The following is a 15,487-nucleotide window of genomic DNA, read 5'->3' on the forward strand; positions in this document are numbered from 1 at the left end:
TGTGAATGAATGTCCCTGATCTGGTAGATTGAAATGGGCTCGGTTTGAGCTCTAATACCAGAAGCAGGTTAATAGTAACAGGTGTTATCACTCTAATGCCCTCACTGCGCTCTTGCTTTTTAGTTGATGCTTTTTTGATGGGCTTTCAGCACAAGGAAAGAGGGAGTTAAAGGTGGCTGCGGTGATCAATAACCTCTTTGAACTCTCATGGAAGCGTGATCCTTTTTTCTTACCTCAATGGTGAGACACTCTTTGAGTTTTTTGCAAGATGCTGAGATCGTCTCGGACGTGGCAAATTCAAAATACCATAGTTTGTTCTTCATCCTGAAAGAAATATAAGCATTCGTTAATAGGAAGCCACTCTCATGGCTGCATTTCTTTGATAAAATAAAATTTATTAAATACTTTGAAAGATTTTGATAATTAAAAATATCTAAGTGTAGTTTATTCCTGTAATGGCAAACCTGCTTTATTTAGGCATCTTTACTCCCACATCACACCATTCTTCAGAAATCATTATAATTTATAAGATTGATATGATATTGCTGATAATATATGCTGCTCAAATAATGCTTTTTATTATTATCAACGTTGAAAACATGAGTGCTGCATGATGGTTTAGTAGAAACGTAAAATCAGGATTCTACTATTTAAAAGCTTAACTTAATTAGGTAAGTCTTTGGACATTGACTATATTTCCATGGACATCAGTAATCCATTTATTTGCCTTTATCTGAACAAGACAATAATATGATAAGGTGTTTACATGAGTTTTGGTTTTTAAATAGTCCTTTCACGATCCTGTTTTACATGTGATAGCACATAATTCGATTAACATAATTGTGTCACTACGCTATCCACATTTCCTCTGGAGTTTCATGTAATTTCAGGTGTTTAATTTTTAATTTGTCGACTTTAACTACAGTTTGGCACTTTCATTTTCATTCAGGAACATTTCATGTATGCCCCCTGTGACAAACAAGATATTGTATGCGAGACATATGAACTGCTGGAAGTGTGTTGTTTTAATGGAATTTGATACCGCACGCCGTATGGGGAAAAACTTTGCATTTCATAATGCAGGTATCTGTGGTCATTCACTGACTCGGTAGGTGCAGAGAATAGTTTCAAACGGCAGTGTGTGTATGGACTATCCTGTCGCAAAAGGCGGCGAAAATCTTTCAGAACAGTAATATTTTGATTAATGTGTTTACATGTCTGCACATTAATAATGCGTCTAAAATCAGCATACTCCACATGTTCGATTTCTGTTTAGTTTAATTAAACTTTAGTCACATTAGGGTAATCAAAAATGGCTGTTTACGTGGACAGCAATTATCCGAATTTAATCATGCCAAACTGCATGTGGATAGTGTGGTAACACAATGATGTTAATCGAATTTTGTGTTTAAACATGTAAAACAGAATCATGAAAGGAACATTCAAAAAGCAACTCATGTCAACACTTAATCATATTATTGTCTTGTTCAGATTTAGGGTGCTTTCACACCTACACTTTTGTTTCGGAACGTTTGCCCAGTTAGCGCGGTTCGTTTGGCATATGTGAACAGGGCAATCGCGCTCTGTTCCGCGCCAAAGTAATCGCTCCGAGATCGCTTGAATGAGGTGGTCTCGGCTCGATTGAAACAAACCCTGGAGCGGTTCGATTGCAGTGAGAAAGCGATCCGATCCGAGTGCGGTTATATCACTGTGTTTTATGGATATGTAATAGGCTTACGGCCATATGAAGAGAGAATTATGAGTATGGCGGGAAGTTTTGCGAGTCTCCGGATGCCCGCAAACGAGTGATGATCTCCAGGTAATCTCGCGTCTCCCTCCCGGTTCTCAAAAAGGCATGGTCGCGCACCCTTCTCACCCCTCCCCACCGCATTTCTCCTTAGACACGTCGCACGCGCACACCCTGTCAATCACCACCACCTCTCCTGACAGCTCAGTGGGACGCTGCAAAATAAACCCTGACACTCTGACCAATGTGAGGAGAGTTTACTCGCACGTGACTTGTTTTAGCTCTATTGGTCCGATTAGAAACTTTGCAGTGTGAAAGCGAACCGCTCCAAGAGCAAAGAGCAACAATGTAACAACAATTGTAATCTCTGTTTCGGAACAACTGAATCGATTCACAGGTGTGAAAGCACCCTTAGAGAAATATTGTGATTACTGATGTCCATGTAGACGTAGTCAATAATCGCCTGTTCTGTGGCAAATCAAAAGAAATATTTTTTAAGCCAATACAGATCTTAAAATAATAATTGCTTTTATTCCACTTAAACTAATAGAATTGAGACTTTCACCAGAAGAATAAAAATATTATAAGAAATATTGTGAAAATGTCCTTATTTATTAAGCATCACTTGGGAGATATATTGAAATATTTATATATCATAGAACGGCTGATAATATTGCCTTCAACTGAATTAAATCAATCGATAAATAAATGTGTATACGTGTTTGACAAATTGACCTTTTAAAACCTTGAAAATATATATATTTTTCTAATTTCCATACATTCATATTCAGAACTAATTTAAAGTATTTATAAACAAATTGGAAAATAGTTTCAAATTTAATGTGGGATTTTTAAGCAAGAATATTGTAAAGCAATACATATTGATAAGTAGATCAATCCGTCTGTAATCTAAAACTGTTTTTCAGCCACGTTCCAGGAGGACCACCAGCACTGCATGTTTTGGATGTCTCTGTCACACTATAACAGATCTTTCAGGCTGTTTCTCAATATGCGTTCTTCAGCGATCTTTTGTCCTCTCGTAACATCATCATCAACTGCCAAAGTTCAGTTCCAAAACTCAAGACCGCAAGAAGGGAGGATGTGTGAAAGTTCTTGGATGTGTTCTTGATATCGAGGATGTATCAATGCAAACTTGAGCGCAAAACTCGCTTGAGAAGTCCCAAATATCATTGCAGCTAAATAAAGGAGGTGGGAAGTGCAGCATTTTAGATTTATTATTAAAGTTCAGAGATATAACTTAATTGTGTCAGGAATTTCCCTAAATGAGCCTGTAAATATAAACATTACCATAAAATCTTTATAAAGGCAAAAACTGTCATGTCTGCTGTAGTGCCATCTTGTGGTTTTCTGGACACTAGTTATGTTTTGGTTTGTTCCTGCTTTTTAGTTCACATGATCACTAATTGTTTCCAGCTGTCTGTCATTGTCTAATTGTTGTTGTCTTTATAAGCCTTGTTATGTTGTGTTTAGTTTGCCTTTGGATTTTTGCTGTTTGCTCGTGCACCCTGTTCACCCGATTCTGATTTGTTTTGTCCGGCTCTTATCTGTACCTAGTCTGCTCACTGACTCATCCTTTTGGTTTGTTTGTTTGTTCACTTTGTTTCATGTTATGATCATATTTTTGAATTCCTATTCTAACTTTGTTTGATTCACTTTTGTTTATTGGGTTGTACTTTTGTCTCTGTTCGATTTTTGGTAACCTGGCAAGAACAGTCTTCACGAGATCACGAGTCTGTTCTCTGTGTTCTTGGAATTGAGAAACAGCCTTTGTCTCTGCTAGTGAGCTGATGATCTGAATTAGGTGTGTTTGATCAAGGAGACAAGAAAAATACACAGAGCTGGTGTTCCTCCGGGAATGTGGCTGAGAAACACTGATCTAAAACATTACCTACCTGCTGTTAAACTTTTGTGGATGTTTCTCCCTCATTGTGTGAAAGCGATGAGCAATGGAGGCATCCTGTTCAAGACACATTCAGTACAGTGAGAATCGTAAACCCACTCTAACATACAGCTTAAATAAATACCCCATTATATTAAAACAGATTGTAAAGATTTAAGTACTCTACGAGTCTCACCACTCCGATGGAGAAATAGTTGTTGATGATTTCGTAGGGCACAGGGTCTCCTCTCTCCTGACTGTCCTCCAGAGTCACCTGTATGCTCCAGCGGTCCATCGGCCCCTCCTCACTGACCTCGATGTCCTTCAGGATCCGGCCCAGATCCATTCCATCATAACCTTTAACATCAGAACCATCAGATACACTACATACAGACTACATTAGGGCTGCCCAGTATATTGTTTCAGCATTGACATTGTAATGTGCGCATCTGTAAAAATCACATCACAGGAATCTCAAGTCATAATTGACCAGAGCAGCTATTCAGAACACAATGTGCTTTGTGGATGCACTGCAGTGCAAAGTTTAATCACTATAGCGAAAATGTATAACCTGAATGTTTTTAGGGCCTTAGACTGAAAAGCATTTAGGCACAATAAATCACAAAGTTTCCAGCTTTAATAAAGATTAATTGTTGAATGTTCAAAGTGCTGTAGTATTGAACATTTCATGTTTTTTCCAGGGAATAATATTTCTAAAGGAGCTGATCACAAGGAATGGAACCAGATTTTGGTAAAAACCCAATCAACACAAACATAAAAATAAAGCAAACTAATGAAATGATATAAGGAGAAAGTACTGAACTACTGAAACATATTTAATACTTTATATAAAGGCTTTTTTGGTGATGGCAGCTTAAAGACGACCCTCATTTGGAGAATGAAGTCACATTCATTGCTCAAATGTCATTTTTTCAAATTTTCATTTTTCAACAGAGTGCAAAAATCTTGATGGTTCTGTGGGTCTTGTCTATCAAATCTGATCTTTAATTTGTATTTTCTACTAGATTCAAGTCAGGTGATTGGCTGGGCCATTCTACAGCTTTATTTTCTTTCTATGAAAGCATTTGAAAGTTTCCTTGGCTGTTTTGTGGATCATTGTCTTGCTGAAATATCCACCCTGGTTTTATCTTCATCGTCCTGCTAACGTAGATGTTGGACTGAAGCAGCAAATATTAATTTATAATGAGAAAGGGGATTGCTGAATAACTACTGAGAGATTTCAGCTGCTGTCTGGGCTTTCACTGCTTTTCTACACCTCCCTTTCTTCATGTGTTCAATACTTTTTCCCTGCATCATTTCATTTTAATATGCATAACTTCATTTGTAAACATGTTAAGATTTGTTTTCTTTGCACATATGGATTTCTTTGGTTGTTACGGCACCTTTAGAAATGTTTTCTCAAAAAAAGGTGACAAGTTTAATACTTATATTCCCCTCTGTAATTTCAAGAAACCACTTCACCACTTCAAACTTGCTTATCATAAATATGTTACCGATTGAGGGTTTTTACTTGATCTAAGTTGTTTATAATGTAATATAATATATTTTTTATTGTCTTACACTACATTTTTTGTAGTGCTTTGGCTGTAAGAAAAGCACATCCTAAATAAAATGTGTTAGTATCATTAATAAGTGTTTTTGTTTATACGATGAATTATTATTATATTATTTTTATTTGATTATTTAATTTCTGTACCTGAACACTGTTAGACTCCAGAGAAAACCATAAAGTACTGTTTGTTTCATTTGGGTTTTATTTCTATTGTATTTATCAATGCTTATCAATGGTTTATTATATTTTATCCAGATGCACTTCCCTACAAAAACATCTCAATTGATCTAAAATGAGGAACAGATTCTTGATATAGAGCCATTACAGAGCCGTGGCTTTAGCACATTTTGTTTATTATGAGTAAAAATGCAACTACATGCCAACTAATTCTCATTAGAGTATTAGTAGACTGTAGGGTTGTATTTAAGGTTAGGATTAGTGTAAATTGACAAGTACTTGCAAAGTCAGGAGAATGTGTTTAATGTCTGTGGATTAAGGTCTGCAGATATTAAGCAAACAGTTTGACAAATAATAGTCTAATAAGAATTGGTTGATATGTAACTATAGCCGACTAACCCTGCAAAAGAGACCATTAAAAACACAGTGAAACTAAAACTAAATCAAAATTTCCAATACCGTGCAGCTCTCAACTACATGCAAATATTTGTTCAATCTTCAGGTACAGGTAGAAGCCTTTGTCCTCACCTCCTCCCCATCGAAGACAGCGTGCAAGATCATTTCCTGTTCCCAGAGGAAGCACAGCCACCGGAGGGCGCACCGGCAGATTGGCTTTATCTTTGAGGAATTGAAAAGAGCAGTTGGTTGAAAGTGAAATCAGAGCAAAGCTTGCTCACATGGATTTGCTGTGAATGTGTGTCGGTTTCCAACCTATAGCATCAAGAATCCACCCCACTGTGCCATCGCCTCCGCAAACTAATATTCTGTAATTCGGCACGTCTCTGAAGAAACTCAACCTGGTTTGAAAACAGAGTATTAAATCGATTATGACCACCTTCAAGTGTCTTAGCACTCATAATTTACTGATTACCAAAAATATTCATAAATTTGTCTTTATAATGCATAATGTTTAGTGAGCGAATGAAACTTTATACACGCATTATCCTCAAAATACACACGATTTATTTAGATTTTCTGCAATTCTTTTTTTTAAGCAGTGTAACCACTAAAACAATACTCTTTTCATGTTCAGGTCATTTTGGATCTGGGTATGTATGGCACACCAATTTATTTAGCTTATCTGACACACAATATGCAAGTAAACTGAAGAACTTTTTCCATCGTTTGAGCCAATACAGGCTTATACAGTTAAAGGCAAAATTATTAGCATTTTATTTAATTATTATTAGGTCAATTGAAATGATGTTCAAAAGAAAAAAGATTTTAATAACTATTAAATAATCTATAATAATATATCTCCTAAAAGACAGAAAATATTATTTTACAAACTGCATTGCAAATAAATCATATGAACATTTCATATTAGTCAATAATATTTCAGAATTTTATTTAAAATTTGAATAAATATACATTTACACACATTTACACAAGTAAATAAACAGACTGATGTGCTAAAAATCTGCGGATTTCTGTGCGCACAGATTCCATGTGGACCTACAAATAACTGATTTCTAATAACTCATTTCTTGCGTCTTCACCATGATGACATGACATGACATTGGTACAGATATTTTAAAATAAAGTGCAATTTGAAAGCTTAACTAGATTAATTAGTTTAACTAGGCAAGTTGGGTTATTAGGCAAGTCGTTGGACAACATTGCTTTGTTCTAAAGCAAACTGAAAAATATCATTAAAAAATATTATAAACTGCTTTTATTTCAGCCATTGAATAAAATATGGAAGAGTGGAAGAGTTTATTCCAACTAAAAGTCTTCTTTTAACAGAATGAAAATATACAATTTAAAATTAATGTTAAACATCAGTTAAGAAATATTTAGAAAATTAAAAAAAAATTCATATAAAAAGCAGGAAGGCTAATAATTTTGTATATGCTGTATATAAAAATTGTAGTAAAAATCCTTACCCTGGTCCTGGTCCACCATTGGAAAGGTTATAAACCTGCCGAGGATTCAATAAGTACTGAAATTTCCGAAGGACCCTGTAAAACACAAATTTACTGACTTCATTTGTTTAGTTTACTTATGTAATTTAGTAGTTATGTAGATGTTATGTCTTAGAGCATATTTGATCATATTCTATTGTAAATATCTGTAGTTTTTACAATTTATTTTAGTAATTTTAGCACTTAATATTTTTTATAGACAAAATGATTGTTGCACTGACTGGAGAGCACTTTTTAAAATTACTTGTACTTGTGACAATGACAATAAATCTATTCTTCTAAAAAACACACATAATATATTAGATGGATATACGTGTTCTCACCTTTCTCCCTGTTTACCTCCACTTTTAGGATTGACAAACACCAAAAGAGGACGAGTGTCTGGAATGGGGCTGATCTGTTTGGAGAAGAGAAGACTGTGCTTTAGTTTCACTCTCATCATTCCGTGTGTGGATGCAGTTGTAGAGATATATCAGAGTCCTACCCGCAGCACCTGCCCATCAGGTGTGGTGTTGAGCTCACTGTCATCATCTGGAAATGAGCCGCCGTTCTTTATGCAGTTCGGCCTTTCCTAGATGAGGGAACACAAAACAGTAGGTACAATGGACGATCAAATCACAGTTTATCTGCATTTGATCTGCTTCTGTAGTTTATACATTATTTTTAACTATTTAAGCTGAGTTTTCTTTTACCAACTTGCTGATTTAAAGCTGTATTTTCTTTTTTTAACTAACTAGTCATGTTGTTGTTTGTATTTAGCTTTTTAACAGCCTTTTTGGCTTTTTTTTTAGAGTTTTGCAGGCTAGTATAGCGTTTTTCAGTGGTTATTTATACTAAAGGCTGGCTAAAATGTTATCAATTATAAATATAAATAGTTTTTTCAAATATTTCCTGAGTTATTTATAACAGAGCAAGGACATTTCTCATAGTATTTCCTTCCTATTATATTTTTCTTCAGGAGAAGGTCTTACTTTTTTAGTCTGTGTGAAATAAAACATTTTGTGAAATGATTTGCCAAGTTAAGCCTTTAAACCTAACTTTAAGCTGAATACAGCATCTTGCAAAATAATTAGAAAGAAATATATTGTACTATCGTGAATCTGAATATAATGATTATCAGGCACTGTCATCATGGAAAAAAAACTAAATAAATTAGTTATTGAAAGTATTATATGTAAAAATGCACTTGACTTGGCAAATATTTAAAAAAAAAAAAAATCCATGCTTGTATATGTGCTGTACATTATTATTACTACATATTAGTACTGAAATTTTAAAGCAATACAATTAAGTTTTATTTTAAAGTTTTGTGTAATTTATAGCTGTTTTTTTTATAATCACAACAACCCATATTTAGTCACGTCAACTTGCTGTTCCTTTTTACTTTTCAACATATAAAAAACAAAATAAAATAATAAAACAACATATTGCTCATTTATAGTATCATGAAGCTGTCAACTTTGTCAACACAGTGCATAACAGGACATTTATAGATATATTTGGAAATAAAAGTTTTCTATCTGATAGCAATGAAAGTACCATAAACTCTCTAGATTAATGTGTGCGTGTTTGGCGTATATTGCGTTCTGCAAAATACATATACATCCACCCATCTATCCATATGTGTGTACTTTGCTGTATACTGCATTTTGCTGTTTGCATTACCTTGACGACAGGATAAATTGCCCAAGGTGGTAAGATATGAACCTTGAAAGGGCCACAATCACATGTAAATGGCTCCTGGGTTGCACATGCATCATGTCTCTAAAACATCAGAAAAGAAAAAAAGGAAAAAAATCCAGTTATCAAAAAAAAAAAAAGTAAAAAAAATGGAGGTTTGATTACATTTGATATTGAGAGTGATATTTTATCAAAATTGACTCATAAGCTCATTTAATTTTTTAACCAACAGTTGCGGAGTACACTGTAATCTGTTATTTTATAACAGTTTTTAGTAAGTGCGCAGCAGTCCCAGTCCTAATCTCACCATGGTGTGACACCACACACAGCGCTTCCCGGTAAGACCGTGCAAACTCTTGATCTTCTTCTGACACCCGTCACACTTCCCAGAATCACAGTTTCCACTCACCCAGTCATGGACTGCGATCTGTTTGCAAAAACAAATGAGATGCGCATATGCTGTTTACATTTCCAGTATCCATTTGATGGCAGTTCCATAAACTAAAACTTATATAATAAGATATACAATAGATGACCTTAGTGAAACACACACAATACAAAACCTGCAATCATCTCACAACAAAATAAAGATTTTTGGGAATACAGTGCTCGGCATAATTGAGTACAGCCCAATTTGAAAATGAATATTTGTATCCATTTCTCAGTGAATATAGTCAGTGTATTTTGGTGCAATAAAACAAAACAGATTATTAAACAAATGTATTTATTAAAATACAATTTTAGTCACCAAACATATTTAGAAATTGAAAGATAATACTATTAAATTCAAGCTAAGCATTGCAAAATAAAATTACAACCTACAAAATTTCAACTATTTTTGTTTTGCTTCTCTTGATTTTTCCTCTTTTTAAAATTTGTATTTAATATTTTTCATAAGATATATATTTGGTTGTACTAGTTTTTGAACTGTTAACGTAAATAATTTTGTTAGATAAGCTCCAGATTTGGCTTCAGTACTGACTAATCTAATGTGTATGCACAAATACAATATTGTATAGCTTCCTATTAAAATATGAATTTAAAAGAGGGATTTGTGAGGGGTGTACTTATATATGCTGAGCACTGTAGATGTAGTTATATTTTGCAATGTTTATATGTGTAATGTTCATTCATCTGATTTCCTTTTTTATTCTGATTCCATAGCTGTTAGTTTTATTCCTACAAAGGTGTTTACTTTATATGCAAAGCTATAAATACAGTTACATGGTGTTAGTGTTTTATTTGATTTTTATTTATTTTTTGATATGTAATTTAAGATTTTAAGTGAAATGACGTGCTTACCCCCGTCTCCTTCTTTGACATCACATACGTGCGAGTGCATGGAGCTGGATTTTTATTGGCACATCGGCCATGGACTGTGTATCTGCAGCCTGTGTATGATAGCAAACGGTTGTGATATCAAAATCAGCAGAAGTTCCCAAAATAGACTGACAACCTTGTTGCATAAACTAGAAGGATATCTTGAAAAGGTATGTATTTTAATCACTAAAATTAACCTTTTTAAACTGACAGATTGCAGAAATTACATTTGGCCAAACAATCTGTTAACCTTTGCTGTGAATTACCCAGAATTCCACTCACAGGTGCAGCAGAGACCCTGTTTGCGCAGCCCGAGCAGCATATTCTGACAGACGTTGCAGTACACGGGCTTGTTGAAATGCTTCATCCTCCATAGGTGCTGGCCGTCTTTCTGGGTCATCTTGGGAAAGTAGAGAATGACTGTGACAGAGGACTGATTATGTACTTGATAAACTAAATGTGCAAAATGTAACACTGCATCATCGTGTTTCTGTGAGCTAATGATTCATGTTCTTTTACTCTGTAGCCTCATGATGAAAACTTGAATAATTATTCTCTTAAAGGCACAATATAGTTGACCCCAACCCAAATATTTTGTAATAAACAGTTGTCATATACGGGATCATGATGATGACCCAAAATACAAACAAAACACAATACAATAAAATTAATATCACTTGTATACATATAAATATACAGGGTGGGCCATTGATATGGATACAGCTTAATAAAATGGGAATGGTTGGTGATTTTAATGTCCTGTTTGTGGCACATTAGTATATGTGAGGGAGCAAACTTTTTAAGATGGGTGGTGACCATGGTGGCCATTTTGAAGTTGGTCATCTTGGATCCAACTTTTGTTTTTTTTATTAGGAAGACGGTCATTTGACACATCAGACTTATTGGCAATTTCACAACAAAAACAATGGTGTGTAAGTTTATTCTTTCATGAGTTATTTACAAGTTTCTGACCACTTATAAAATGTGTTCAATGTGCTGCCCATTGTGTTGGATTGTCAATGCAACCCTCTTCTCCCACTGTTAAAACATTAATAGCAAGACCACTTGTGAAATGCCAGCACAGGCTTCCATTATCCGTAGTTTCAGGTGCTGCACATCTTGTATCTTCACACCATAGACCATTGCTTTCAGATGAAACTAAATATAAAAGTCTAAGGGGGGTCAGATCGGGAGACCTTGGGGGCCATTCATCCACTTTTCAGGAAACTGTTCATCTAGGAATGCTTGGACCTGACACCCATAATGTGGTGGTGCACCATCTTGCTGGAAAAACTCAGTCAACGTGCCAGCTTCAGTGCATAAAGAGGGAAAAACATCATCATGTAGCAATTTCGAATATCCAGTGGTCTCTAGGTTTCCATTGATGAAGAATTTTCCCACTAACTTTGTTGTCTATGGTGTGAAGATACAAGACGTGCAGCACCTGAAACTACAGATACCATGGTGGAATGAACAGCCAACTATTCCAGCATATGTTTTTACGCAGCAAATGCCCTTCCAGCCACAACCCAGTACTGGGAAACATTCAATTTAATTAAATTCGATTCAGCTTTATTTGTATAGCGCTTTTACAATGTGGATTGTGTCAAAGCAGCTTCACATAAATGGTCATAGTAACTGGAACAGTGTAGTTCAGTTTTTTTTGTGTAAAAACATCCATACACACACACTCATACACTATGGCCTATTTAGTTTATTACACAGCTTGTCTTTGGACTGTGGGGGAAACCCATGCAAACATGTGGAGATGCTGCAAACTCCACATAGAAATGCCAACTAGCCCAGCCCTATTTGCTGTGAGCTGACAGTGCTAACCACTGAGCCACCGTGCTGCTATAAAAATTTACATGTTACGTATATGACTTTTTCATGCTTTGAAGATAGGACAGTAGAGATAGTAAATTTTATATTTTAAAGAATATTTACACAGTATAATCCTCAAAGTACATATTACTTTAGTCTGTACGACCAAAAATCTATTTTGTGTTTTTTCTCATGTATCTGTATCTTTTGTTCAGCATCTGCGTGCACATTTATCTGCATCTGCTGTTATCATCCATCTGCTGTTATCCTTAATCAAATTTGGTTCGGTTTTACAGTCCTTTTCAGACTGCAACTTAAATCTTTATTTTGTTTACATCTACATGTTGAATATATCATTTACTGCAGAGGCATTGCAGATAATCAGTCTGCTTTGGTCTGACATTAACGTGATTTTTCCAGAAACTATTAATTATTTTCACAGATTCAAGTCACAAACTCTCACTAGATGGGAAGTTAATTGTAAATCACAATGTCTACAATATAATATGACTTAAAAAAACTTGAGATCACAATTATGGTGTTTTGTTCAAACTTTTTGGGTGGCACGGTGGCTCAATGGTTTGAGTCCCGGCTGTACCAGTTGGCATTTTTGTGTGGAGATTGCATGTTGTCCCTGTATTGGCATGTGTTTCTTCTGGGTGCACTTGTTTCCCCACAGTTCAAAGGCATGCGGTATAGATGAACTGAATAAACTGTGAATTTGAGAGTGTATAGGTGTTTCCCAGTGTTGGGTTGCAGCTGGAAGGTCATCCGCTGCGTGAAACATATGCTGAATAAGTTGGTGGTTCATTCCGCTGTGGCGGCCCCTGATGAATTAAGGAATTAAGCCGAAGGAAAATTAATGATTGAATGAATCATTTATCAGCTGTTACGTGGAAAACGTGTTTCATAAGCAACTAAAATAACAGAATACAGGTTTGGAAAAACATGAGGGTGGATAAATAATGACATAAGTTTCATTCTTGGCAAAAAAACCTTCAGTAAATGAGATAAAATATAGTGAGAAAAGGACATTACCATAATGCTAATCGGTGGAAAGTCACTCTCGGTGACTCACGTAACGGTTGTCTTGTTTGTTTTGCATCGCATCCCTTATTTTACACCTACTTGCTATTCTTCATGAATTCAGTGGCCGGCTGGGGGTGGTTAGGGTGGGCTGAGCACATTGACTCATGCAGTCACATCAGAGAAGTATTAATAATTCATAATATCATTGCTTTGGATGACTCAGGCGGGAACTTCAGGCGGCCGAACAACAGGTCAGAAACTGCAGCCCACGCAGCCATACTGAAACTGGGCCTGATGGCTCCGCAAAGCCCTCGTGGGTCGCTTTGGGCAGGTGAAAATAGCACATGGGGAAGTCCCTGGCTTTGATACACGCTTCATCATGACCATGATACAAGACAGTTGGGAATATGATTTAACACTAGAACTGTCAGAATTATAACACCACTAAAAATGGCCATAGCAGTCAGTCACTGTAACCATTTATGCTAAAAAGCGAATGCTATTTCTGTCAGGTCATATTTACATTTGATGCTTCTTTTGAAGTTTCACAAGTAAGCTTTGAATGTCTGTTATTAAATTTTTTTTAAAAAGTGTACAATTTAATTAGATAACCACAATGATGGAGAGCAACATTTTTCCACCGCTAAAGACTAAATACCAACTAATATACAGCAGACTAAAGTCGACTACTTTTGTATACAAAACATATTGTGAATTTTGGAACGTATTGCCCGATTAACTACCTACACATCTATCTTTTTTTGGAAACACTTTACAATAAGGTTATATTAGTTAATGTTAGTTTATTTATTTACTAAGATGAACGGTACATTTATAGCAGTATTACTTAATCTTTGTAAATGTTAGTTAATTGAAATAAAGTCATTCATTGTTATTTAAGTTATCATGCATGAGCTTGGATATAAATGAATGCATTAGTAAATGCTTTACAAGTTTTGCTCATTCTTAGTTCATGTTAGTAAATACTTGAACTAACATCAAGTAATGCAACCTTACTGTAAAGTGTGACCTCTTTTCATACCTGCCAACACTCCCGTTTTTCAGACCCCTCTCCTGCCACCCTCCTGTTTTGTTATTTCTCCCAGAAAACTCACCTAATTTCCCCAAGTATCTTTTTGGTACAGTCTGTAACACCCCACGATCGTTAACTTTGATATAGTATCTGATCACTGCGGCCCATAGTAGGCTGCAGTTACTAACACCATGGTAGTCTACAGTTACTACACTGTAACCCCCCCACCCCCTCCCTCCCTCTTTTAATAAATCCCAAAACTCCCATTTTTACCGGGAGTCTCCCGTATTTCAGACCCATCTCCCATTCTGTTATTATGCCCGGAAAACTCCCGTAAATCACCCGGTCCTCAACTTTTGGGTACTGATATTTGGTATAGTAGAAAGAGTACTTTGGTACTCTTCGGTATAGTATCCGATCGTTGTGGCTCATGGTAGGTTACAGTTACTAACATCATGGTAGCCTACAGTTACTACACTGTTAGCCCCTCACCCCATTTCATACTTGCCAACACTCCCATTTTTTTCCCGGGAGTAATTCAGACCCATCTCCCGCCACCCTCCCATTTTGTTATTTCTCTCTGAAATCTCACGTAATTTCCCCAGTCCTCATCTTTTTGGTACAGTCTGTAACACCCCACGATCGTCAACTTTGATATGATTACCGCCGCCCATGGTAGGCTACAGTTACTAATACCATGGTAGCCTACAGTTACTACACTGGTACCATCCCCACCTCCTTTTTTTAAGACCTGCCAATACTCATTTTTTTCCCGAGAGTCTCCATTATTTCAGACCCACCTCCCACCATCCTTGCATTTTGCTATTTCTCCAGGAAAACTCTCATAATTCCCCAAGTCCCCATCTTATTGGTATAGTCTGTAACACTCCGCGATCGTCAACTTTGGTATATTATCCGATCGTCGCAACCCTTGGTGGGCTACAGTTACTAACACAATGGTAGCCTTCAATAAATTTAGGACTTTTGGACTTAACAATACTCTGGAAATACACTTATGCTGCTATAATTGGAATTAAAATCCATGAATAAATGGATCTGTTATGTTAGGACAGGTAATAATAAACATTAAATTGCTAATGAATGTAAAAATGTGCTAAAAAGTTTCACCGTCAACCACACAGCCTGCTATAGTGGCCAATTCCAGTTACCAATTCTCTTAAATGTAGATCAATATTCTGTTATTCTCTTTGTAAAATAAAAAGACCAGCATTATATTAACTAATAAAACTGTCACCAATATGCACATCAATGCCTCTTT

At 35.8% G+C, this 15,487-nt stretch overlaps 1 protein-coding gene across 3 annotated transcripts in view; it reads right to left on the bottom strand.

Annotated features, from left to right (window-relative positions):
- The window catches only part of dgkaa (diacylglycerol kinase, alpha a), a 65,377-nt gene that overhangs the window by 3,125 nt on the left and 46,765 nt on the right, over window positions 1-15,487 (bottom strand). For all 3 annotated transcript variants that reach the window (NM_001045315.1, XM_005162328.6, XM_073938711.1), the window contains 12 exons: window positions 10,605-10,722; window positions 10,305-10,393; window positions 9,310-9,429; window positions 8,988-9,086; window positions 7,807-7,893; window positions 7,646-7,719; window positions 7,284-7,358; window positions 6,109-6,194; window positions 5,926-6,015; window positions 3,844-4,004; window positions 3,661-3,725; window positions 234-324 (listed from right to left, as the gene is read on the bottom strand). In NM_001045315.1, coding sequence (NP_001038780.1) covers window positions 234-324; window positions 3,661-3,725; window positions 3,844-4,004; window positions 5,926-6,015; window positions 6,109-6,194; window positions 7,284-7,358; window positions 7,646-7,719; window positions 7,807-7,893; window positions 8,988-9,086; window positions 9,310-9,429; window positions 10,305-10,393; window positions 10,605-10,722 — 1,155 coding nt within the window. The remainder of the gene's footprint in view (window positions 1-233; window positions 325-3,660; window positions 3,726-3,843; window positions 4,005-5,925; window positions 6,016-6,108; window positions 6,195-7,283; window positions 7,359-7,645; window positions 7,720-7,806; window positions 7,894-8,987; window positions 9,087-9,309; window positions 9,430-10,304; window positions 10,394-10,604; window positions 10,723-15,487) is intronic.

The sequence above is a fragment of the Danio rerio genome, chromosome 23 (assembly GCF_049306965.1).
Source record: "Danio rerio strain Tuebingen ecotype United States chromosome 23, GRCz12tu, whole genome shotgun sequence".
Taxonomy (NCBI): Eukaryota; Metazoa; Chordata; class Actinopteri; order Cypriniformes; family Danionidae; genus Danio; species Danio rerio.